Below are 27,116 nucleotides of genomic sequence, written 5' to 3'. Positions count from 1 at the left end.
GATTCGTGCACTGGTGGGGGGCGTGGCCTGCGGGGATCGGCTGCTGTGGGAGCAGCGCTCATCCCGGTTAGCTGAGCAGTGCTCCCACCGTGGGAGCACACTGACCACCAGTGGGAAGCTCCTGCGTTGAGCGTCTGCCCCCTGGTGGTCAGTGTGCATCATAGCGACTGGTCGAGCGGTCATTCTGATCATTATGCCGTTCGGTCACTGGGCTTATATTATCCCAATATATAAAAAGCCAGGGGCTGTCACAACTGAAACAATCAGATGGACTACTGAATAACAGGCTGCGTGGGGCGACCAGGCCAGCAGGGGGGGCAGTTGGGGGTGACCAGGCCACCGGAGGGAAGGGGCGTAGTTAGGGGCAACCAGGCCGGTGAGAGGGGCAGTTGGGGGTGACCAGGCTGGCAGGGGGGGCAATTAAGGGCGACCAGGCAGTCAGGCAGGTGAGCAGTTAGGAGCCAGTGGTCCCAGATTGTGAGAAGGATGTCAGACTGCAGTTTAAGCCCTATCCCAGGGATCAGTCGGACATCCCCCGAGGGGTCCCAGATTGGAGAAGGTGCAGGCTGGGCTGAGAGGACCCACCCCTCTGTGTATGAATTTTGTGCACCAGGCCTCTAGTCTATAATAATGAAAGAGTAATATGCTAATTAGACCAGATGTCATTCCAGATGTCCTTCCTGACAGAGCCGGGGACAGAGGGAAGCCAGTCCAGGTCCCAGGTGCTGGAGGGAAGCCAGTGTCAGCAGCTGGGGGAAGGAAGGCCTACTCTTGCATGAATTTTCGTGCTTTGGGCCTTTAGTATAGGATAATATCAGAAAGTTCTTCCATGCTTTGTGCCAAACTCAGGTGCTTTCTAAGCTGTTGGTCCTAATTCTACCTTTGAATTCATGCACAAATCTATTCATTTGTCCACTTCATCGCTTTCATGTTTTTGAAAGCATTTATTATGTCTCCTTCTTCACTTCATATAAAATGGTTTTTCATGCCTTTATTGTTCTGATTACTTTTCACTTAATGATTTTTTGCCTCTATAATTAAAAAATATTTATAACTTACAAGTAACAGAAAGTAACTTGAATGTAGTTTAAGACAAACAAGGACATTTTTTCTATGAATAAAGGTTTTTCATGGAACTAAGGGCAAGGATGCAGCCAGGCCCTAACCGGTTTGGCTCAGTGGATAGAGCATCGGCCTACGGACTGAAAGGTCCCAGGTTCGATTCCTGTCAAAGGCATGTACTTTGGTTGTGGGCACATCCCCAGTAGGAGATGTGCAGGAGGCAGCTGATGGATGCTTATCTCTCATCGATGTTTCCAATTCTCTATCCCTCTCCCTTTCTCTCTGTAAAAATGTCAATAAAATATATTATAAAAAAAAAAAGAGAGAGAGAATGCAGCCAGGAAGGATGGGAACTGATCATTTGGATTAACTCTTTTTCTACCTCTCTCCCTACATCTCATTTTTATCCCGTTATGTACATCTGCAGATAAGATTACTTGATTTTCAAGGTTTTACATTACACAGAAAAGCCACACACAGAGACTGACTCAGTTCACTCATCCCAATCCAAATTCCTAAGTCAGACAATCTGATTTTAATATTTTGGGTCAACCTAAACTTTTCTGATTGGGGGTGGGAGTCACACAGCACAATATGGCTATCCAAGGTCTATCATGGTGCTAATGGGAGAATACATATGTCTGGCTCACTGTATTAGGTGTGATCTGACAGACATAGAATTGTTTTTTGTGTTGTTTTTTTTTTAGTATATACTTTTATTGATTTTAGAGAGGAAGGGAGAGGGAGAAAGGTAGAAACATCAGTGATGAGAGAAAATCATCGATTGGCTGCTGCTTGCACACCCGCCTCTACTGGGATCAAGCCCACAACCCGGGCATATGCCCTGACTGGGAATTGAACCAGTGACCTCTTGATTCCTGGGTCAGTGCTCAACCGCTGAGCCACACCCAGCCAGGCAGACATGGAATTCTTTACTGTAGGTACTCAGCTTCTGTTAATAAAATACTTCTTTGAATTGAGAAGCTATAGTTCTTTCTCAATTCAAAGCAGTTAATGAACAAGTGAAATTTATCTAAGGTCTCAGAATTTGTGTCTATGCCTAGCTCCTTATTAATAAAAATAATAATTAGAAGTAGGAAGACAATTTTTTGCATATTGTAAAATATTTTGTAAGGGACATTTCAGGTTTTGTATTTGAAGTTATTTAATGCTAGAGGCCCAGTGCACGAAATTCGTGCACAGGGCAGGAGGGGCTCTCAGCCCGCCCTGCATCCTTTCCAATCTGGGATCCCTTTCGCAATCCGGGACAACTGGCTCCTAACCGCTCACCTGCCTGCCTGCCTGATCTCCCCTAACCGCCTCTGCCTACCAGCCTGATTGCCCCAAACTGCCCTCCCCTGCCGGCCTGATCGCCCCCAACTGCCCTCCCCTGCCAGCCTCATCACTCCCAACTGCTCTCCCCTACTGGCCTCACCACCCCCAACTGCTCTTCCCTGCCGCCCTCATCACCCCTAACCAGCTCTGCCTCGGCCCCCACCACTGTGGCTTTGTCCAGAAGGATGTCTGGAAGATGACCGGTTAGTATAGATCTACTGGCTAAGGAAGAAATGTATTTACCTTACCTTTGCTGCCCTCTCGCAGTCTGGGACCCCTCGGGAGATAATGACCTGCTGGCTTAGGCCTGCTCCCGGGTAGCAGAAGGCAGGCCCAATCCCTAGGTGCAGCCCCTGGTCAGGCTCAGAGCAGGGCCGATTGGGGAGTTGGGACGCCGCCCCCTCATGCACAGAGCAGGGCCAATCAGGGGGTTGGGGCACTGCTCCCTGTCACTCACAGAGCAGGGCCCATCAGGGGGTTGGGGCGCCGCCACTCTCACACTCAGGGCAGGGCTGATGGGGAGGTTATGGCTCTCCCCTGTCACACACAGAGCCACAGGGGGATCAGGGGGTTTGGGCGCCCCCCCCTGTCACGCTGATCCCGGTGCCGGGAGTCCTCATGGCTCCGCTGATCCCAGTGCTGGGAGGCATATTACCCTTTTACTATATAGGGTAGAGGCCTGGTGCATGGGTGGGGCTGGCTGGTTTGCCCTGAAGAGGGTCCTGGATCTGGGCGGGGGTCCCCACTGGGGTGCCTGGCCAGCCTGGATGAGGGGATGATGTCTGTTTGCAGCTGGTCCCACACCCTTCAGGGTGGGGGTACGCATTGGGGTGCCTGGCCAGTCTGGGTGAGGGGTTGAGGGCTGTTTTCAGGCTGGGGGGGACTGAAGCTCCCAACTGCTCCTTTTTTTCTTTTTCTTTTTTTTTATTCTGGGCCATCTTTAGCTTTGAAGCTTGGCTCCAGCTCTTAGGCCTCAGCGGCTGAAAGTAGGTTTCTGGCTTTTGCTTACAATGTTGCGAATCTGCTGGCTGAAGTCTGGTGGGATTTGTTACAGAGTTTCTGAAACTGTCGGCTCAGATCCCTGCAGCGGCAGGCGGGGAATGTTGGTTTCCTCCGTCACTGAAGCAAGCAAGCCTCATGTTAGTTTCAAGTTGCCTGGCTGCCGGCCGCCATCTTGGCTGACAGTTAATTTGCATATCTCGCTGATTAGCGAATGAAAAGCGTAGCGGTCGTACACCAATTACCATGTCTCTCTTTTATTAGTGTAGATTATTTTTATCACACATGTTTGTAAACCTAAGCATTAAATCGTTTGGTTTTACATGTTTTTGATCTTCATATAAATTGAGTCATACTGTCTATTTTGTTTTGCAGCTTGCCTTATTACACTCAACATTATGTAATTCAAATTTATCTGTCTTTACCTGTGGTGGAACTCCATACAGTTTTTTAAATTTTATTTTGAGGGTATGTTTATTAAAGTGAAACAAGAAAGGACTTATGATAGAGGAAGCAATAAGAGAGACTCTAGGCGGGGCTGCTTTGGTTCTCTGGAAAGTCAAAGTAAAGGGGCCTTGGAGACAGGTTCAGGGGGTTAGCCCAAGATGAGATACTGCTGACTATTGCTCCCCTGGTTGCAAGTCTTGTGGGGTCCCATAGAGTTTAGAACAGGGGTCCTCAAACTACAGCCTGCGGGCCACATGCAAATACAAATACTGTATTTGTTCCCGTTTTGTTTTTTTACTTCAAAATAAGATATGGGCAGTGTGCATAGGAATTTGTTCATAGTTTTTTTTAAACTATAGTCCGGCCCTCCAACAGTCTGAGGGACAGTGAACTGGCCCCCTGTTTAAAAAGTTTGAGGACCCCTGGTTTAGAAGATGAAGGCCTGAGAGGGAAGAAAGGGGAGAGTGTGCCTCCATACAGTTTTACTGCTGTGTGAACACTATCACCCAGGAACCATGTGATATACTGGATGTTCACATTTTGAAAAATGGGATTTTATAGCAGACACTTTGATGTTGCAGTAATATTTATTGGCATGCCTAAAAGAGGTAAATGCTTATTAGTAGTAATATTTGAGTTTGGTTTTATTAATAAGATAAATGTTTATTGATGAAATAAAATGTTTTAATTTGTAAAGTATACCTGCCATAATATGGTAACTGTATTCCTACAAATCCTATCCTTACCAGAAATCACATTTTAAAAATAGTTGTGTCAGTGAAGAAAAGAAAAGTTGTATAATATTTCTGCACCTATGACAGTAATAAAAATGTGTTTTAATAATTACATATATTGTTATTTGCAAGATGAAAATAATTTAATTGGTTAGTTAAAGCTGGCAGACACAAATTTACTTGCTTTTTGCTCTGAACCCATGTGAATAAGAGTTTTCCAGTTTCCTTTTTCATTTTGGTCTTACCTTGCATTTTTGCTTGCAACATAAGTCACAATTACTAACAATAAATGAGAGAACAGGATGTCAACCAACATCCTGTTGGTAGTCTTCCATGCTGTATCATGTGTTGCAGTGTTCGGAAGCAGTTTCTCTCCTTGTGGTTCTTGTTCCCCATCATAATGAGATTATCCAGTAGTGGTTTGCACAATGTAGATTTTGTTCTCTATTTGATCATTTGTATTACAGTTAAAGTATTCATGTAATTTGTCAGTCAAACATGAGGCATTTCTAGGAATGTAAAGGAGCATTATTAATAATTATGCTAAGGCAATGGGCTTGGGAAGTATGGTCATACTAATTTTATATCCGATGTGCATTATGAAAAGTCAGTATTGTAAAACCAATGTCCGTACTTAATTATATAAACATTTTATATTTATAATTAATGTCTAAAAGCATAAATGTTTATCATTTCAGGATCTGCTTACAAATTAAGTTTTGTAAATATGTTTGAAAAAACTTTTTTTTCTCTTAGGATGATCGTTTAAGAGAACCTCTGCAAAAACTGAAACTGGCTGTTAGCAATGTCATGCCTCAACAGCTATTTAAATACCAGGAGGACTGCCAGGCTCGTAGTCAAGCTAAGTGTGCCAAGTATGTATTTATTCTATTTGAACTGGGTTTTGTTTGATAAATATTTTTAGGTGTTAAGGGTTGGTGTTAAGTAGACTTTACCACCAATTAGACATATATATTTACCTCTAAAATTGTATATGTGGGTTTTTGTACTATATGTGGGTATTATGCCAATAGGTGGGTTTTTATCAAAATATTTAAAACTTACGTAATAAATATATTCTAAATGACACTTCACTTCCCACTTAATTGCCTTGATTTCAAAGGTGAGAGGTCTGTTGATTTATTGTATGGGTGTGGTCAAAGCAAGAGCTGACACTACTGGTCAGACATTTCACATGTTGACCAACTTGACTATCCGAGATTGGACACAAATATATTCTGAGCTAAAAAATCAGTATTCATGCCTTTATATTATAGTTTGAAGACCTTATTTACCAAATGACTTTATAACCCCAATGAAATTCAAAGTATTACATAGAATGGTAGATTCCCTATTTACCTTGTCTTTTAAATTAACATCCAATGAAGCAATTCAACAAGTTTCTAGGGAGTGTATTATTATATGCAATGTTGAGTTAAAACTCTGCTTTATAAAATGTTTTTTATTTCTAGGTTGCAAACAGATGAAGAACGAGAAAAAAATGGATCCGAGGAAGATGATGATGAGAAACCAGGGAAACGTGTCATAGGACCAAGAAAGAAATTCCACTGGGATGACACCATTAGGTAAGATGTAACCAAAGCCTTGACTTGTAACTAAGTAGATAATGGAGATGTAAGGTTTTCATAAAAAGAATCTACAATAAGTTGAAGACTAGATTGGGAACAACCAAAGATAAGTATATAGAAAAAATTTATTCAAGAGAAGGTTGACATGGTCCTATTATTTTAGAATGCTATAACTTTTATTTTTATATAATGATTTTTTAAAGCTAATTATTCAATTACCAAGTAAGCCATGTACTGGTTTCAGAAGGAAAAGGACTCAATATACTTGTGTTGTCAGTCATCTTGCTTATCAGCAGTTCGGTACCCCAAGTAAGGGTTTAGTTGTAGGACTATCTCTTTCAGTCTTTGGTGCCTAGATTAAAGGTATCAAAGGAAATTGTTTCATGTGGGGATTTGGCTACAGTGCAATGAATAATATATGATAAAAATTATTTATCTTCATGTTATCTGATTTCTTCAGATAATAATTCTTTACTATTGCTGTCAGATTTATGTGCTTTTAAAAAAATCTGTTTCAAGCTTAATTTTCTAAAATTTTTCAGTCAGATTTATATATAAATATATATTTTTAATCTGTTTAGAACTTTGTTATGTAACCTTGTTGAGATCAAATTGGGATGCTATGAGTTAGAGCCAAATAAAAGCCAGTCTGCTGAGGATTATCTTAAATCCTTTATGGAGACAGAGGTGAAACCATTGTGGCCTAAGGGCTGGATGCAGGCAAGGTAAGAAATATGACATCCTAGATTTTATTTATTTACTTTCTTCTTACTGCTGTTATTAAAGATACATATGTACACACACATACATGACATTCATTTTGCTAAGAACCTAATACATTTAAAATTCTGTATAATCATCTCAGATGATCTATGCTTTGCAAACTTCAAGTACTTAAAAGACTAAAGAATGAGTCACGTGGACATAGTGATGTAGAATATACATAAGGTGATTTTTTTAACTGACCACTTTTTCTTTTTCATATCTAAATTTTGTAGCAGGGAGAAAGATGGCTTTGAACTTTGGAAGGGGAACTTCATATGGGTATTGTGAAGATAAGGGACTGAATACAAGATCTAGAATAGTATAGAAAAAGAGGCATAGCCTTAGGTTCTGTTGAAAATATTCAATATAGAGTGGTATCTCAAAACTAATTCACAGTTTAAAGAGTTAAGTATTAGACTTGGCTGTCTCAACCTGCCATCTTAAAGCATTCCATCTTAAATCAACAGAAGACATGATCTGTTAATGATTTAAAATAGAGGTAATATAAAACTCTGTAAAATCGATTATTGAATTTACTGATAACCTTTACTTGGTAAATAAGCAAATAATAGATTGTTGAAAATCAAATGATTAAAATGATAAAGTGATTATTATTTATCTACTATAAAAAATTAATTGTGTCCTTTAAATTTTTCCAGAATGCTTTTTAAGGAAAGTCGGAGTGTACATAATCATCTTACTTCTGCCCCGTGAGTAAATTCAGACTCTAGTTTTATTCAAATCATATGCTTTAGTAAACAAAAGTATCATTTATTTATTGCTATTTGAAATCTGACTTAAACATACATTTAGACAATCTCCATGTTACCACTGCCTCTTTTAAAAAGATCATTTTTTTAAAATATATTTTTATTGATTTTTTACAGAGAGGAAGGGAGAGAGATAGAGAGTTAGAAACATCGACGAGAGAGAAACATTGATCAGCTGCCTCCTGCGCACCTCCCACTGGAGATGTGCCCGCAACCCAGGTACATGCCCCCGACCGGAATCGAACCTGGGACCTTTCAGTCCGCAGGCCGACGCTCCATCCACTGAGCCAAACCGGTTTCGGCTAAAAAGATCATTTTTACTGTTGACTATATAGACCTTGAACACACTTATCTATTAACAGTTCTCAGGGTAGTTTCCAAAAATCTGAATCCATAATGTTAACATTGGCCTGAGGTATGGTAGTAAGAGCCATGTAAACAAGGCTCTGGTGGTTTCCTTAGTTCTTGGGAACCATAACATACCATAACCTGGGTATGTGCCCTTCAGTTCTTTTGTGCCCTTTTTCTCCCCCTGTTAATGACTATCTACTTAGGTAGCCCAACACCTTGTGCTTTCTAAGGCAATTCTGTGTACATACCTACACTTCCTGGCCTTGCAGTGTTTTATTCCACAAAATCAACTTACTCTTTGTGTCCTTTCTTCTGTTCAAAACCAGGTATTTCCTTAGTGATGTGATTACTAAAGAAAGCTCGCTTATCCTCCTGTAGGCAGTAATAAAAAGGCTTGGTTACATTTTTTTTTTTTAAATATATTTTATTGATTTTTTACAGAGAGGAAGGGAGAGAGCTAGAGAATTAGAAACATCGATAGAGAGAAACATCGATCAGCTGCCTCCTGCACATCTCCACTGGGGATATGCCCGCAACCCAGGTACATGCCCTGGGACCTTTCAGTCCGCAGGCCAACGCTCTATCCACTGAGCCAAACCGGTTCTGGCTTGGTTACATATTTTAATGAGTACTGGTTAACTCAACAAGAATTTTATTTTTACCTTCAACTTAGGGCTAATTCCCTGTAGTCTAAAAGTGTAGTATTAAGGGGTTAATAAAGTATAAAATTTAGCAAGTTACTGAGAATTTACTGAGCATTCTAATTCAGTATTCTGCTAAGAGGTCTTGGTAACATCCTCTGGGTAACATTACAAAATTCCCCCTCTCCTTGTATAAGTTATAATAGATGGAATTTTTTTGCAGCTGGTAGGAAGGACAGTTTCTTAGAACACCATCAGAGATGTATTGAGTTAGTTGTGGTTTTCAATTCTTACTTTTATTATCTATACTAATAAAAGGGTAGTATGCTAATTAGACCAGGAGACCTTCTGGACATACCCATGGTGGCGGGGCTGAGGCAGAGGTGATTAGGGGCAATCAGGCCAGGAGGGGAGGGCAGTTGGGAGCGATCAGGCCAGTGGGAGTGGGGAGGCAGTTGGGGGCGAGCAGACCGGCAAGAGGGGGCAGTTGGGGGCGAGAAGGCTGGCTGGGTGGGGCAGTTGGGGGCCAGCAGGCTGGCATGCAGAGTGGTTAGGGGCGATAAGGCAGGCAAGCCGGTGAGCGGTTAGGAGCCAGTGGTCCCGGATTGCAAGAGGGATATCCGACTGCAGGTTTCAGGCCTAAACCAGTAGTCGGACATCTCCTAAGGGGTCCCAGATTAGAGAGGGTGCAGGCCAGGCTGAGGGACACTCCCTGCCCCCCCCTCCGCCCTCCTGTGCATGAATTTTGTGCACTGAGCCACTAGTTTTATTATAAATGTGGAGTAGCTTGGTTCCATATATTATAGGTGTACTTTGTTGCAAGTGGTTTAGTTATCCTACAGTGGGGAGATATATATGTAACTAATTTTCTGTTTTGTTTTGTACCAGAACGTAGGAATCTATGGATAGGTGAGACTGGAAATCTTTTGTTCAAGTGCTCTTTCTTAAAACAAACAAACAAACAAACAAACAAAAAACACTTTGAATATTACTGTTGTCTTAATAAAGTTGTAGATTGGCAGTTTTAATTAAGATATTTGTTAATCTGCCCTAGCTGGTTTGTCTCAGTGGATAGATCGTTGGCCTGCGGAATGAAAGGTCACAGGTTCGATTCTGGTAAAGGGCACATGCCTGGGTTGTAGGCTCGAACCCCAGTTGGGGGCATGCAGGAGGCAGCCAATCAATGATTCTCATCATTAATGTTTTTCTCTCTCTCCCTCTCCCTTCCTCTCTGAAATCAATAAAAATGTATTTATAAAAATATATTTGTTAATCTAAGTAATGACATTCAATTAAGTGAAATACAAATATTCAAACAATGTGAGGTATTTTAGCTTGTCAATTCTTCAATTATTCAACAAATATTTGAGTACTTTCTCCTACTATGGAACTTATGAGTGTTTTAATCTTCAAAGTTTTTCACCCTGGCTTCCAAAGTTTCCATGGTATTTTTTCTTGCCTTTTTTTCTGTTGTTTCAACATTTTTATTTGAGTTTTATGTGAAAAATAATTTTTTTTATTGCTTAAAGTATTACAAAGGGTATTACATATGTGTCCTTTTTTTTCCCCCGCCCTTGACAATCCCCTGGCCTCCCCTACCCCCCAGTGTCTTATGTTCATTGGTTATGCTTATATGCATGCATACAAGTCCTTCGGTTGATCTCTTATCCCCCTCCCTCCTGCCCCCTAACCCTCCCCGGCCTTCCCACTGCAGTTTGACAATCTGTTTGAGGCAGCTCTGCCTCTGTATCTATTATTGTTCAAAAGTTTATAATGGTCTCTATTGTCCATGAATGAGTGAGATCATGTGGTATTTTTCCTAAAAATAATTTTTATAAAACATTTTTTAAAAGGAAAGAAAACCTGTATGTCAACTGTAATTGGGGAAAAAATAGAAAAAAAAATTCAGACAAATTTTTGCAAAAAATACATACATACATATATATACACACACACACACACACATATATATATATATATCTACGCTAATAAAAGAAACATGCAAATTAACCACCACTCCATCACACTGCCACTTCACTACACCCACCAGCCAATCAGAGTGACTATGCAAATTAACCCAGCAAAGATGATGGTTAATTTGCATATGCAGGTGCGGAGTGAAGACTGAAGATGGCCGCAGCCACAGAGCTGGAGCGAGCAGGAGGCTTGGGTTGGTCCCAGCGACAGAGGAAGCCAAGCTTCCTGCGGGTCCTAGGCTCTGCTCAAGGAGGGGCTGGGGGCCTGGGATGCCAGCGACCCAGGCTTCTAGCCCCCCCTGGGCTCTGCTCAAGGAGCTGGGGGGAAAAAAAGGAGGGGCTGGGAGCAGCCGCAGGGAAGCCAAGCCTCGCTGCTGCGGCTGGACCAAAGGCTTGGGTCCCGGGTGACAGAGGAAAACCGGTGCCGGCAGCCATGGAAGGAAGGCCTATTGCATGAATCTTGGTATAACGGGTCACTAGTGTGTGTGTGTGTGTGTGTGTGTGTGTGTAATCAGAGAGAACGGGAGAGAGAGATAGAAACATTAATGATAAGAGAGAATCATCGATCAGTTGCCTCCTGCATGCTCCATACTGGGGATCAAGTCTGCAACCCAGGCATGTGCCCTGGCTGTGAATCAAAAGTTGACCTTCTGGTTCATAGGTAGACATGCAGCCACTGAGCAACACCAGCCGGGCAAAACTTTTTTCCTTTTAGAGAGATAGAGAATAAGGAGGTATGGAGTCAGAGAGAAACATTGATTTGTTGTCCCACATATTCATGCATTTATTGGTTGACTTTTGAATGTGCCCTGATCAGGGATTGAACCAGAAACCTTGTCATATTGGGTTAACATTCTAACAAATTGAGCTATTCAGCAAGGGTTTTGTTTTGTTTTTCAAATATCTCATTTACAATTTCTTAGCATGATTTAATTTGAGCTGGAAGTTTTTCAAAGCTGTTTTCCTATAAATAATTTAAATTTTTACCAGTTTTTTGAAGTGACAAGCCTTAGGCAACTTTGTTAGCCTATTTTGAGTTATTTTTTTTTATTGTGAATATTCATGTTTAATTTTTTTTAAATATATTTTATTGATTTTTCACAGAGAGGAAGGGAGAGAGATAGAGAGTTAGAAACATCGATGAGAGAGAAACATCGATCAGCTGCCTCCTGCACATCTCCCACTGGGTTGTGCCCGCAACCCAGGCACATGCCCTTGACCGGAATTGAACCCGGGACCTTTAAGTCCACAGGCCGACGCTCTATCTACTGAGCCAAACCGGTTTCGGCTCACGTTTAATTTTTTAAAAAACTTTATCTACATTTCATATTTTGGTTTTTCATCAAAATTGGGGGAAATGTTGCTGCCTATTCACATATGAATTAAGCGCTTACATATAGTTCCTTCCTTCAAAGAGTTTTCTAAATAGCAGAAGAAATTATTTTCCCATGTAATTACAAGTTTATGTTATACTTTCCTAATGAGTGACCTAACTGCTACTGAAATGCTCTCCTTTTTAATTTTTTGTGTTAGGGCAAAGAAAAAGGTGATTCCTGCACCTAAACCCAAAGTAAAGGTAAGTTCTGAATAAATCTTTTAGTAGTCATAATGATGACTATTAAAATGCATTGTTTTTAATTTAATTGATTGGTTTATTTTTTAGATAGGTTTTTATTTATTTTAGAGCGGGGGGAGACAGAAACATTGATGTGAGAGAGAAACATTGATTGACTGCCTCCAGCACGCACCCTGACTAGGGATTTATCCCATAACCTGGGTATGTCCCCTGACCAGGAATTAAACCAGTGAACTTTTGGTGCATGGGACAGTGCTCAACCAACTGAGCCACACTAGCCAGGGCTTTTTTTGTTGTAAAGGTGGGGCAGAGCCACTCTGGACAAATTTGGCCTTCCCACCAGCTATATGTAAAAAGGTTTTTTTTGTGTGTTTTTTTTTATTGATTTTAGAAAAGGAGGAAGGGAGAGAGAAAGAAACATAGATGTAAGAGAGCTACACCAGCTGTGTGCCTTCTTTTAATTTTAGAGGCTCTTTGAATACAGAGCAACACTCCTTTCTTTTAGTAACCTACTTTGTCTTCTAAATAATATTGAGACAATATTTTATTAAATCTGTTGAGTTCATGCTTTATTTTCACACCTTATTTTTAAACAACTAATACCCTTCATTGAGAGTTTTTTAAATTTTGGTGCATCTGTTTAGATAATGATTAATTTATCAGAACTCTAATAATGGAAGTGTTAGGATACTATAGGGAAGTTACCTGTTTTGTTTGTTTATGATTAAATTACTTTTTCCTTTCCCCAAAATGGAAAGACTGTATTGCTGACTTTTTTCCCATCCTGCCATCCCTCAAATACTTATTTTAGTTAGAGAGTTAATATAAAGAAATGCTTACAGTAGAACATGCAAACAATAGGGAAAAGTAAGAAGGAGAAAAGTAGAAATTTCTGCTCACTCAGAAAAAAAAACTTTTAACTTTCTGGTTCACAGCTGCCCTCCCTTTTTCTGGATCTTTGACCCTACCTCACCTCCTTCCATCTATCTGTCCAATCATTCACTTATCCAGCTTGAGTTAACATTTTGTGTCAGTGGGATAACCTGTTGTTTTTACTCAAATATACATCCTGAACAATTTTTCTGCCGATGTAAATCTCCACGGTACAGTGGATTTGTTACTGTTTTTTAAACTTTTTATTGATTGATTTTAGAGAGAGAGAATGAAGAAAAACTTTGATTTGTCATTCCAGTTATGAATTCATTGATTGCTTCTTGTATGTGCCCTGATTGGGGAATGAACCGAAAACCTCGGCATATCAGGGTGGTGATCTACCCAGCTGAGCTACCCGTCCAGGGCCTGATTTGGTTTTTTTTGTTTTTGTTTTTAAATCTTCACCCAAGGATATATTTACCAATCTGAGAGAGAGAGAGACAGAGACAGAGAGACAGAGACAGAGAGACAGAGACAGAGAGAGAGAGAAACAGAAACAGTGATTGGTTCCCTCTTGTATGCGCCTCAACTTTAACCAAACTGGCAACCTAGGTATATACCCTGACTGGGATCGAACCTGGGACCTTTCAGTATATGGGATGAAGCTCCAACCAACTGAGCCACACTGACCAGGGCATGATTTGTTAATTTTATAAAGAAAAATATTAATAAAAAGGATACTTAAAACAGCAATTTTAGCCCTAGCCGGTTTGGCTCAGTGGCTAGAGCATTGACCTGCGGACTGAAGGATCCTGGGTTCAGTTCTGGTCAAGGGCCCATGCCCAGGTTTTGGGCTCCATCCCCTGTGGCGGGGAGGTGCAAGAGGCAGCCAGTCAATGATTCTGTCTCATCATTGATGTTTCTCTCTCTCTCTTCTTCTCCCTTCCTCTCTGAAATCAATACAAATATATTTTTTTTAAAAACAAAACCAGCAGTTTTATACTGGTAACACTGCCAATATTATTCTGATATACTCCCCAACCCACAGTTTTTGTACTTTTTATTATAATGGGATTTTTACTAATCATGTAATTACATGGCATGCCAAAGTGAACACATCACATCTGCATTAGCCATTCATGCTAGCAGACAATTTTGATCTTAATGCAGTTACCATGCAGACTTCTGAGAGGCAGTGACGTTTTCGGTCAGGACTTTTAGAACAGAAACTTAGAAAAATTGCTCAGGGATTTAGAGTATAACAGCATTCTTAACAGCTTTTTTACTGTAGTACCTTAGAAAGTGATGGTAAAGACCCTTCCTATCCATTCTTTCCCACTATTGTTAAGGTAAGTGCTTTGGTCCTATAAATCAATATATAATGTAAGACCTTGGGCTTGGGTTTGGTTTTGGTTTTCTTAAATCATCACTCCAGGAGAGAGGATATTTTCCCCTTGATTTTAGAAAGAGTGGAGGAGAGAGAGAGAAAGACATTCATGTGACAGAGATGCATCGGTTGGCTGCCTCCCACACCCGCTCTATGCTTTAAAAAAAAAAATGGTGTTTACAGTCTCTAAAGAAGAATTCCAGTAGAATTTTAGTAATCATGAGAACTTCTTAGTCTTTTAAAAACCAACACTTGTAATTTTTTATTAATCATTGCATTCTTTTCTAATACAATGCTGTTTATACTAGGAGTGTAGTCCAAAAAAGGACCAGAAAACTCCTGCATCCTTGGTGGCTTCAATTGGTGGTCCTTCAAGTTCTGTCACATCTGCCATGGCCTCCACCAGCTCCAGCTCTACTCCAGCCCAGGAGACGATCTGCCTTGATGACTCACTAGATGAAGACCTTTCTTTCCACCAACCTGCACTGGATCTTGTTTCTGAAGCTTTAGCTGTTATCAACAATGGGAACAAGGGCCCTCCAGCTGGCTCAAAGATAAGCATGCCAGCTGCAAAACCTCGTCCAGGACTGAGAGAAGAAAAATTAGCAAGTATAATGAGTAAGCTGCCCCTGGCTACTCCCAAAAAACTAGATTCTGCTCAGACTGCACATTCATCTAGTCTTATTGCTGGTCACACCGGGCCAGTACCAAAGAAACCCCAGGATTTAGCTCATACTGGCATCTCTTCAGGCCTTATTGCTGGTTCTTCAATTCAGAACCCTAAAGTTTCCTTAGAACCTTTGCCAGCCAGGCTACTTCAACAAGGACTACAGAGGTCAAGCCAGATTCATGCTTCTTCCTCTTCACAGACCCATGTCTCCTCTTCCTCCCAAGCCCAAGTTGCTGCCTCCTCTCACGCTCTGGGAACATTAGAGGCCCAAGATGCTTCTTCGTTAACACAAGTAACAAAGGTGCACCAGCATTCAGCTGTCCAACAAAATTATGTGTCTCCACTGCAAGCAACCATTAGTAAATCACAGAGCAACCCAGTGGTGAAATTAAGTAATAATCCCCAGCTTTCCTGTTCATCCCCACTTGTTAAGACTTCAGATAAGTCACTTATGTACCGCCTTCCCTTACCTACTCCCTCACCTGGAAATGGTTCTCAAGGGTCCCACTCCCTGGTTTCTAGGACAGTACCTAGCACCACTACCTCCAGTAACTATTTAGCTAAGGCTATGGTGTCACAAATCTCCACGCAGGGTTTCAAATCTCCCTTCTCAATGGCTGCATCCCCAAAACTTGCCGCATCTCCCAAACCTGCCACATCCCCTAAACCTTTGCCCTCACCTAAGCCTTCTGCCTCACCCAAGCCCTCTCTGTCAGCTAAGCCTTCAGTATCAACTAAACTTATTTCTAAATCCAACCCAACTCCCAAGCCTACTGTATCCTCAAGTTCTTCCAGTCCAAGTGCACTAGTAGCCCAGAGTAGCCACTCCAGCAGTAACAACCCAGTCCATAAACAACCCAGTGGAATAAATATCAGCAGACAGTCTCCCACCTTGAATTTATTGCCCTCTAATCGCACTTCAGGCCTTCCGTCTACAAAAAATCTTCAGGCCTCATCAAAGCTACCAAACTCATCATCCACTGGAACTGTTGGGAAGAATAGCTTGAGTGGAATTGCAGTGAATGCACCTGCCAGCAGAGGTAGCAACCTTAACTCAAGCGGAGCTAATAGGACTAGTCTATCTGGGGGAACAGGAGGTGGAACACAGGGTGCTACTAAACCGTTGTCTACTCCACATAGACCATCCTCTGCCTCAGGGTCTTCAGTGGTAACAGCCAGTGTGCAGGTATGTATGTTATATACATTCATGGGGTAAAATGTATTAGTGTATAACCTTTCCTTATTATATAGGTTGTTTGTAATAGCCAAATAGCCAATAGTTTATTGCCAAGGAATGTTCCTAATGTTGACATAACAGTGATGGGGATACTTGGGGGTGAGATTTTTGTTGGAATGTGGATTTATTTATTTTTCATTCAAGTAATACATGCTCACTTTCAAAAATGTCGAAAGACATAACTAAAATGCATATTTAAAACTATCTTATTAAAGTCCAGAACAAAGTAGTAACTTAGGAATTTAACATACCTTCACTTGTCTCTCCTCTATTCTCCACTATAGTCCCCTTTCTCCTGCCAACTTTTTTATTTAATCAAATTTATACATGCATGTTATTTTTTCCTTTAACCTGTCTTTTTGAATAAAATTTTTATTTTGCAATTATTCATTTATAATTCTCTGTCAAATTAGTATCATTAGTCCTTTTATACCACAGCTTCCCCATTTGTGAGATTTTAAATTTATCTCTCAGTTAATAGGCGTTCCTCACTCAAGGAAAGTTTTCAAAAAGGCTAAAATGAAAGCTATTTTACCTTAGCTCTTACATATATGGTCATTTCTGTGCTATCACAGTTGAGTAGTTACAGATTTCTTGGGTCACTAATTGTCTCACTTCAAATTTTGTAAATACTGTTCCACTGAACCTTTGTATTTAGGATTATAGAGGTTTCTGAGGTTCTCTTATCAGTAATTTGTTTTCTCTGCCTAAATGCTAGTAAGATTTTCTCTTTTTTGTTGCAATTCAAGGGTTTACGGACTTTGGCTTGGTTTATCTTGTTTTCAGTAATTCTGTACCTAGAACATGGAAAGTCTTTTCCATTTCAAACTGGCTTTTTTTTTTTTTTTCAGCTCAAGAATATTTCATTTGATTACATGTGACAATTATTTCTGACCCATTTGGCCTAGAATTTTTGAGAACTCTATTACTCATGTATTTCATTTCTCTGCCTTCCATATCATCTTCTCTGTTATTATTTCCATCTATCTCCCACTTTGTATTCTGAGACTTTCACATTACTGACTTAGTTTCTTTAATATATCGCCCCCTCCCCCCACCGAAAAGAAAAAAATGCTCACTGTAGGCAAATTCAAAAAAGAAAATTAAAATCATCCATTATTCCATCACTGTGTATATTTTCCTGGTACTTTTTTAGACTTTTTTAAGAATGTGTGTTTTACATAATATTCTGTTTCATAATAAGCTTTTTAAAAATATAACATTTTATGATGTGTTCTTAGGTTCTTAAATATTCTTTGAAAACATGACTTTTATTGATTTATGGAATTCTGTTCTCTAACAAAATGCTCTAACTTTATACTGCATCCTGGTTATGTGGAATACGAACATTTAATGAAAGAATTACCCCTTGGTGTTCATAGAGGTTCTCTGCTATTCAGTACAAGCTAAGCATTGGTATTCAGTGTACACTTAAAACCAAAATCATCACTCTGCCATTACTGTAGTCTTAGAAATGAATTGATTCCAGAATTCTAATACAGAACAAAATTCAGTTAACTGATATTTTATTAATTAGAATCTAAGATTTATTGATATTTTATCTATGTAATTTTACTTTTAATCAGAAATATGAAAGTAACACTAAAAACAAACTGATTCGGGATTGTATGTTAAAATCTAAGTTATAACTTAAATCTGCAAGTTAGTCCACATTCCTGTTTGTATTACCTTTATTAAAATGTTGACGTTTTTGAATCTTTAATTTGATCAAAGGAATATTTAAGAGGATTATCACAGAAATGGCAGTTCCCTACCCCATATCCTCCTGCTTCCTACTTTTAACTCTCTTAGCTTTTTCTCTGGGATTTTAAATAAGAATGAATGGAAGACTCTTAATTTATTTTTTTAGTATTATCTTTGACTTCTCATTATGATAATGAGGCTCTTAGCTCCCTTATATTTTTTCCATTCTCGTGAAAGAGTAAAATGACAACTTTTGGTAAAATCCATGACTATGTAAAATATTGTCTCTATTGAGCTAAATATTGTACACGATGGTTTCATTTGCTTTTTTATTATATTTTGGGTTTTTCCTTGGAGCTAAAAAAATTTTTTTCATTTGTTTTGTTTTCCCTGAATTTAACATTAAATCTTTATCCTTTGTCATCTCCAGAATCTAGCAGTTTTATTTTTTTTCTAGAAATCCTTCTTGTAATCAATCATTTATGCTATAAAAGAACACATATACTTGGTATACAGTTACTTATCAGGTAGTTTCTCACCATGAACCTACATGACAAAATTTGTGTTTCTAAAATGTACTCCCTTCTGGTTTTCTTCCTCTCCAAAATGACTTTATGATTTGGAACCCTAGTGTTCCTGCCTTCATATCTGATCCTTTTTGTTCACTTCTTATTGGTTTTACTGAAGAAAAGGTCAATAATTGAGTAAGGTTGTTTCTAACTATTGGTGTCCTCAGGGGGTTTTTTGGTGTGTTTTTTTTTTTAATATAGCATCTCACTGAAATCTTATCAGCTATCTGTGGCCTCTAGATCCTGTCTCTCAAGTCCTCCGACACTAAAAACAGATTTCCTATCTGTGCCTGCAAAGTATTTAACTCCTGTCTGAAATACATCATCAGCTGTCTACTCATTTGCAGAGTGAAAGTGACAGGTCTTGAGTTTAACAGATTATTACCTCTACCTGCTTTTTATTGAATAATTTTCTACTCAACGTGTTCCTCTTCTTTCTTGCCCTTCTACTTACTGATTTTCTCTGAATCCTGTCTTTGCCACTTTAGAATTCTGAAAATAATTGCTTTATTAAGCAAATGCTTACTAAGTGTTTAATATGTGCCAGGCACTGTTCTAGGTGCTGGGGAAATAGGGTGAACATTATATTCAAACCCTCTCCTCTTTATGGAGCATATATTTTAGGTAGGAAAATAAACACAAATTTTAAAAATATATAAAGTGTTATGAAAAAATAAAATGGGATAATATGATAAAGTATGATTATTGCTAACATAGATAAAGGAGTTGGGGAAGGCCTCTTTGAGGGGGCAGTATTTAAGTGGAGAATTGAATGAGCAGGATTCAGCCTTTGGAAATAAGAGAGAACAAACAGTCCAGGCAAAGTGGGTGATGTGAAGAGAGGAAAGAACAGGCCTGTAGAAGACGTGTGGACCTGCATGGCAAGACTAGGAAGAGATGGGTAGGTGATGAGGTTGGAATTCAACAGTACCATGTGATGAAGAACCTTGTGGGCCATGATAAAGACTTTGGAATTTATTCTGTGTGCAGTGGGAAGCTATTGGAGGGTCTTTTACAGGGAGGACAGTGGTATGGTTTGACTAATATTTCTAAAGATCACTCTGGATGTTGTAGGGAATGAGGGGGGTGGATGCACTTAACCAAAATATAAAACGTGGTTTAAAAAAAAAAGTAATGCTAACCATGGGAAGAGAGAGCAAGGATTCTCTTCATATTTTCCCCTGGGAATGAAATGTGGAGATCATAGAAAATATTTTTGATTATGGGGCATTATCCTGAGCTGTTTGCCTACTTCAGGTTGACAACTTCTCCTGTATGCTTCTGAATGATACCACTGGTGGGATGCCCCGCTTTGAAAAGTCTTCATGTTTAGGAGAGAGAAATTTATACCCATGTAACATAGATAATCTGATATTTCATTTTAGTTTTAAAAACAAAATTAGATACAGAAATGCTGACCATACAAAAATGTTAGGCACTTATGGCATGACACCATTTTTTTATTGCTAATACTCAATTATTTAATTTTGGAAGTTGCCTTAATTTACATTTTCCATCTATGTTTATTGGGGTTTTTTGTTTATTTGTTTTTTGAGAGAGAGAGAGATATGGATAGGTTGCCTTGAGTACACCCCCCCAATCTAGGTATGTGCCCTGACCAGAAATCAGGTGTGTGGGATGACGCTCTAAGCCAGTGGTTCTCAACCTTCTGGCCCTTTAAATACAATTCCTCATGTTGTGACCCAACCATAAAATTATTTTCGTTGCTACTCCATAACTGTAATGTTGCTACTGTTATGAATCGTAATGTAAATATCTGTTATGCAGGATGGTCTTAGGCGACCCCTGTGAAAGGGTCGTTCGACCGCCAAAGGGGTCGCGCCCACAGGTTGAGAACCACTGCTCTAAGCAATTGAGCCACACTGGACAGGGCATTTTCCATAGATTTTAATGCTTCAATTAGCCTCCTCCAGAAAAAGTTTTCTTTATTAGCTGTTTCTCACTAGGGGGCTCTGTTTATGGTGTACTGCCTTGAAGTATGTGCCTCATGTTACCCTGAGACTACAATAGAATTATGACTAAAAAGAAGAAAGAACTCTTGTTTATTCTCAAATTGATACAGGATCCTTTCTATGTAAATTGCTTCACTTATTATTATTTTTAACTTAGTAATTCTTTCCTTAATGTGCCCATTGTGTCTATCACGATTGGCACAATAGAGAAGAAGACTGGAAAATAAGAAAGATAGTTAATGCCAAGCAGAAAGTGATAAAGACTTATATGTAAGTGTTGGAGGAAGTTGTGGAAAAAAAGAAAGAATGTATGTTGCCCACGAGCTCACCTTGTCCTTTACTTTTTAATGCCTGAAAACTAAGGTGTCAAACCTAAGTGGCAGGTAAGAACCAGACTATTGCTGATAGCAGTTAACATAGCAGGTGATGATGAGTTTAGTTGTGGACATGCCAAGTAGGTGAGTGTTAGATATCCAAGTTAGATTCTTCATTGAACTTCTGGATATACAGGATTGAAATTGATATGAGAGGTCAGGAGTGTGAATATAAATTTGAGAGATTAAAATTAAAGGAGATAATGGGAGGGAAGGCTATTGGAGAAAGTGGAAAAAACAGACTGGGAAGCTTCTTGAGGTTGTTCTGCAATTCATGTGCAGCAGTAGCATGGACCACTAAGTATATACTAGTACTATGTAATGTGGCATAGATGGATGGGAAGATCACCTATATTTTCTCATATATTAACTAAGCAAAATGATTCAGCCTTTATTAATGAATAATGTTTACTGGTTGAATAATAAACACATAAAATCAGCCTGACAGTGGCTAACATGTAAAATATTTAGTCAGGGAAATTTAGAATTAGTAAAATAAGGCTACAAAAGAAAACTTAACAGTTGCAGAAACTATAATAGATAATATCTAATACTGAGAAAAGCTTATAATCTTTGTTGATAAATTCACATAGAAAAGAAATGTCAAAATGGGAAAAAATTACTTAATTGCTGTATAGAAAATTGTTCAAAGAATTAAATTAGCTTAATGAAGTATATTTAAGTAATTTCTCAATGAAAGTTCAATGTTAGCATATTTTTCATTTCACTGTTTTTATTCATAAGCAGCATTAAAACACAGGTAGTGCCCTGGCTGGTGTTGCTCAGTGGTTGAATGTCAACCTATGATCCAGGAGATCACAGTTCAATTCCTAGTCGGGGCACATTCCCCGGTTGCAGGCTTGATCTCCAATAGGGGATGTGGAGGAGGCAGCTAATCAATGATTTTCTCTCATCATTGATGTTTCTGTCTCTCCCTCTCCCTTCCTTTCTGAAATCAATAAAAATATATTAAAAGAACAAACAAACAGGGGAGTGTCAAAACACCCTCTAATTTGCCTTTACCTTAGGGAGTCAGTTCAGAAAAGTAGTAGAGATGGAAACCAACTTACAGGGGTGAAGGAGAGACTAGATAATGTGGAAAGTGGAGGCTTTCATTCACTAAGTTTGAAGATAAAAGGCATACAAATAAGTCAAGTAGTTTCCAAAGCTGAGGAAGAGCCAGGAATAAGTGGTTGTAAAAAGAGATGAGTCCTGGCCGGTTTGGCTCAGTGGATGGAGCATCGGCCTTTGGACTGAAGGGTCCCAGGTTCGATTCCAGTCAAAGGCACGTATCTCAGTTGCAGGCTCAATCCCCAGTAGGGGCCGTGCAGGAGGCAACTGATTGATGATGTTCCTCTCTCATCAATGTTTCTATCTCTATCCCTCTCCCTTCTTCCTCTCTAAAAATCAATAAAAAGATATTTTTTAAAAAAGAGATAAGATTGGGAGGATAAGGACACATTTTTAATATCTTAATCAATAAAGGGGAAAAAAAAGAATTCTCTGTATATGAGAAGGCAGAGGAAACATGGAAAAAGTACGAATACTAGATTATTTGTACCCGGAAGTTCTACATTGATGGGATTCATGGCATAGGCCAGTTCATAGGTCATAGCTTTTGGAGAAGAGGTGGGTGAATCTGATGAGGAAGAACATACCAGGTGGCCTCATCTCTGTAAGGTGTTAGGATGAAAGTAAAGGACACAGATTTAGGGGCTCTGAGAGAGCAATAATAATCTGTAGTAGCAACTGCAGAGACTGTGCCAGGCAACAGTATAGACAAACAGCAGAGAGACTGAGCATGTTCAGAGACCACATTGAAATTGGTTCAGATCTAGGGTAATCTAAGGTTAGAAGTGAATGGAGCCCTAACCAATTTGGCTCAGTGGATAGGGCGTTAGCCTGCGGACTGAAAGGTGCCAGGTTCGGTTCTGGTCGGGGGCATGTACCTTGGTTTCAGGCACATCCCCAGCAGGAGGCAGCTGATCGATGTTTCTCTCTCATTGATGTTTCTAACACTATCCCTCTCCCTTCCTCTCTATAAAAAATTAATAAAATATATATTTTTTTAAAAAGAAGTGAATTGCCCTAACTGATTTGGCTCAATGGATAGAGCGTCGGCCTGTGGACTGAAGGGTCCCAGGTTTGATTCGGGTCAAGGGCATGTACCTTGGTTGCGGGCACATCCCCCGTGGGGGATGTGCAGGAGGCAGCTAATAGATGTTTCTCTCTCATCGATGTTTCTAACTCTCTATCCCTCTCCCTTCCTCTCTGTAAAAAAAATCAATAAAATATATATATTTTTAAAAAACAAAAAAAAGGAAGTGAATGGATTGAGGGGGTGAATTGGTGTTAATATAGGCAATAAAATAACTTAAGGAAGAGTCTAAATGTGATGAAGAGCTGAGTATAGAATTATTAAGTAGCACTTTGAATTGTATTGTTCACCTCCATCTTCATTTCTATATCAAGGTTTCTGTTAGAGCAAATATAAAACATAGTCTTTTGCCCATGAGGATATTAAATAAATCAATTCAGGTTAAAGATTTGATTTCTTATGTATTTTGACCCCTGGTTTCTGCAGTCCACAGCAGGAGCATCATTATTGGCTAATGCCTCACCTCTGACTCTCATGACATCACCTTTGTCTGTAACAAATCAAAATGTGACTCCTTTTGGGATGCTGGGTGGCCTTGTTCCAGTGACCATGCCCTTCCAGTTTCCCTTGGAGCTACTTGGCTTTGGAACGGACACAGCTGGCGTGACAACCACCTCGGGATCTACCTCAGCCGCTCTCCACCATAGCTTAACTCAGAGTAAGTGGGGCCTTTGTTTACTTGGCTACCTAGTTTGACAGAACAGGAAACAAAATTATACTCATTATACCAGTTGGACTTGTATAGATTATAGAATTTTTTAAAAAAGAGATGCAATGTATTTTATCTATTTATAATCAAATTATTGGACTCTGAGATTTTATTTATAATTTTAAATGAACCACTATACCACATTTCTAAAAAATATTTATAATAAGAGGAAGTCAGATTTGCTGAGTGTTTGCATTCACAGGTACATTTATGTATGTAAATTTTTTAACATGTATATACTCAAAGAAGGCCTTTGAAGTCAGGGCTGTGCTTGCATTAGATAAATTAAACTATTTTCATTTTTGCTCTCAGAGGGCTCAACCAGATTTAAGAAGATCACTGACAAGTCTGTTTTCCTCTCAGATTTACTAAAGGGTTTACAGCCAGGAGCTCAGCATGCAGCAACACTTTCCCACTCACCTCTGCCTACACATTTACAGCAAACATTTAATGGTAAGAAAGCCACCTCTTTCTTCATCTCTTTGTTGTTTATATAGCTATATAGATTGGACTGAACATTTTTTCTGAAAACGTGAATGAAATGACAAAGGTTGAAAAAAACAGACTTTCATGTGACTGAATCCTCATTAGCAACAAACTCCTTTTAAGAGAAAGGAAATAAGTAAAATGAAATCTCTTGTTACATGTGAAGAGAGTGGTTTTGAAAGTGTTATATAGAAGTGATGACAAAGAAGAGGGTTCATAAGGCAATGTGCAAAAGTCATATCCAGTAATTGTAATAGTTTATACTGACGGGAAGTTTACCAAGTGCCAGATAATCTTGTGACCACTTACTATATTAGCTAATTTAATCTTTACAACAAGCCTGTGAATGAGAGAACAATCTCCCTTTTGTAGACCAGGAAACTGAATCAGAGATAAGCAGCTTTCCCAAGATGATACACTAAGGTGTTCGATCTGAGATACAGATCCAGGAAGTCTGACTCCACAGACAGCTCTTAACCATTAAACTTTGCAGTCCTTAAATTAATATCATCTCAACTCTATACATTATATCCTTGCAGCATAGCTGTATCTTTCTGAAATTAGGTAGTAGATACTGGACATACACATCAGCTTCCAGCAGTTGACCTCAGTAGACTGCTGATAGTGTTCGGAAGGCCATTTTGAGGATCTTTTGAGCAGAAATAATTGCTCATCTGCCCTCTTAACTTTGAAGTTGACTGGGGCCTCACTATTCTTTTTGGCCACTGCATTTCATATTATCTTTGAACAGGTTTACAGTTGGTCAACAAATAGAATGAAAGCTATGTAGCAATCTCAAAGCAACAAGTTGTAATGAATCCTGTAACAGACCTTACATGGTAAGAGTAAATATAAAATCACTGTTGTACAAATGGGGGACACAAAATAGACACAGATTCAGCAATCCTAATCTTCCTGAACTAGGTTTTAATGCTTAGGGAAAATTGCCCTGTGACTAAAGCAGTTGCTGGTATAATGAGTTCAGTTTAGAGCTGTTTTTTCATGGATGGACTGGTATGGACTTGTAAGGAATGAGACAAACAGGAACCTCATGGTTCAACATGACGCCAGTAATCCAGCTTTTATATGAATTTTCTTCTTGTCTGAGCAGCACCACTCTTCCAGAGGGAGAAAGGAAAGTTTACAATTTTTTTTTTTATTTTAAAGACGTTTAAAAGTATAAGACACCGAATTTGAGAATTAGGCTTTGATTTTTTAATCCCAAGACTGCCACTCAGAGCAAGTTTCTTAACTCGTTTGACCATCACAATCTCTTGCTTGTAAACGGGGGACAAGAAGATGTTTTTAATAGGCTTGTTATGAGAATTTAATGAAAATAATTTAAGGCTTCTAGCATAGTGCCTTATACATAGTAAGAGTTCAGTTTATTAATGTCAATTCTCTTACTTTATCTAAAGACAGAGATCAGTAAACTTTTTTCTCTAAAGACCCAAATAGTAAATATTTAGGCTTTGCAGGCCATTTAGTCTCTATCACAACTACTCAACTCTGTAGTGTAGTGAAAATAGCCATAGAGAATATCTAATATGAGTATGGCTGAGTTCCAATACAACTTTTTACTTATAAAAAGAAGTGTAAAAAAACAAACAAACAAAAAAGAGGTGGTGGTCAGATTTGGCCCTTGGGGAAGGTCTTGCTTTAAAGACTCTCAGAGTCCATTTAATATGAGCATTTTATTTTGCTAATTAACCAAAGCTTCTTTGAGCAAAATTCCATCTTGCCATTTTATAAATTTAATTATGCCTAAAGTTAAATCATTTTTCTCTACAAATGTAAGTATGTAATATCTCATTATCAATGAAAAAGCCAGTTCCTTAGATGTTGTCGCCAAACTTATTTTACTGGTATTCTGTTTATACAGCTTTTGAAATGATCATCATATTTTGTTGATACATCTTTTCTTTAGTAGAGGAATTTTTTCGGTTTGTGTTTTACCAGAGTAATTTAGATATTACATGAGTGGACCTAGCAGTATGACTTCTGTGCTCTCCTCCAGCCTTAAGTTTGTTATTGTAGTACAATATTTTGTTCTTTTCACCTGTGTAGTATTTCTACCATGCCTCCCTGTCTTTTTCTGTTAATCCTATTGGGTGGGGGTGGGAGGTGTCTTATTCCTTGTTAAGGCAATGACCTGTTAGAGATTCCCTCTATATTTTTTTGGCTTTCAAAGTCACTGGGTCCAACTCTTACCCAGTTTAAATAGAGAAAACAGCATTTTTCTAGTAAAAGTTAAATAGTAACACGTAGAACTAGAAACCCTTATTCCTAGTAGCAGACTTTCCTATCAGTTAAACTTTCATAGGTTAGGGCCAAAAAAAGACTCAGCTGGATTTTTCGCTACCAATGTGCCCCATCGTTTACATAAATAATTGTGAATTATCAAATGCTATGTCATGGCAAGAAATTTAATTTTACTTGCAAAAGAATGAAATTGACCTTGTCTTCTAAATGAATCTATGTGGTATATCCCTTGAAGGTGGGGATGGTGTTTTTATGATCCTTTATAATCCTCACAGCATTTAGCATATTGTCTGTGAGGTAGATACCTATTTATATATATACAAAGCCAGCAACTGGAACGACTGGTCACTATAATGCCCACTGTGGCCAGTGAACCGGCCCAATCAGGGGGTGGGGCCGGTCAGCCAAACTGCCTCGGCCCCTCCCCCCCGTTGGCCCTGCCCCTGAACACACCCCCAACCCCAATAGG

General features: G+C 39.2%; 1 protein-coding gene across 1 annotated transcript in view; it reads left to right on the top strand.

Moving 5' to 3' along the window:
* The window catches only part of UBN2 (ubinuclein 2), a 79,922-nt gene that overhangs the window by 49,365 nt on the left and 3,441 nt on the right, over positions 1-27,116 (top strand). The window contains exons 10-17 of the mRNA XM_015572664.1: positions 5,334-5,452; positions 6,050-6,163; positions 6,748-6,891; positions 7,591-7,641; positions 12,203-12,245; positions 14,814-16,361; positions 23,617-23,848; positions 24,263-24,352. Coding sequence (XP_015428150.1) covers positions 5,334-5,452; positions 6,050-6,163; positions 6,748-6,891; positions 7,591-7,641; positions 12,203-12,245; positions 14,814-16,361; positions 23,617-23,848; positions 24,263-24,352 — 2,341 coding nt within the window. The remainder of the gene's footprint in view (positions 1-5,333; positions 5,453-6,049; positions 6,164-6,747; positions 6,892-7,590; positions 7,642-12,202; positions 12,246-14,813; positions 16,362-23,616; positions 23,849-24,262; positions 24,353-27,116) is intronic.

Source organism: Myotis davidii, unplaced genomic scaffold (genome assembly GCF_000327345.1).
Source record: "Myotis davidii unplaced genomic scaffold, ASM32734v1 scaffold329, whole genome shotgun sequence".
Classification (NCBI taxonomy): domain Eukaryota; kingdom Metazoa; phylum Chordata; class Mammalia; order Chiroptera; family Vespertilionidae; genus Myotis; species Myotis davidii.
This window is presented reverse-complemented; position numbering and strand designations above follow the sequence as displayed.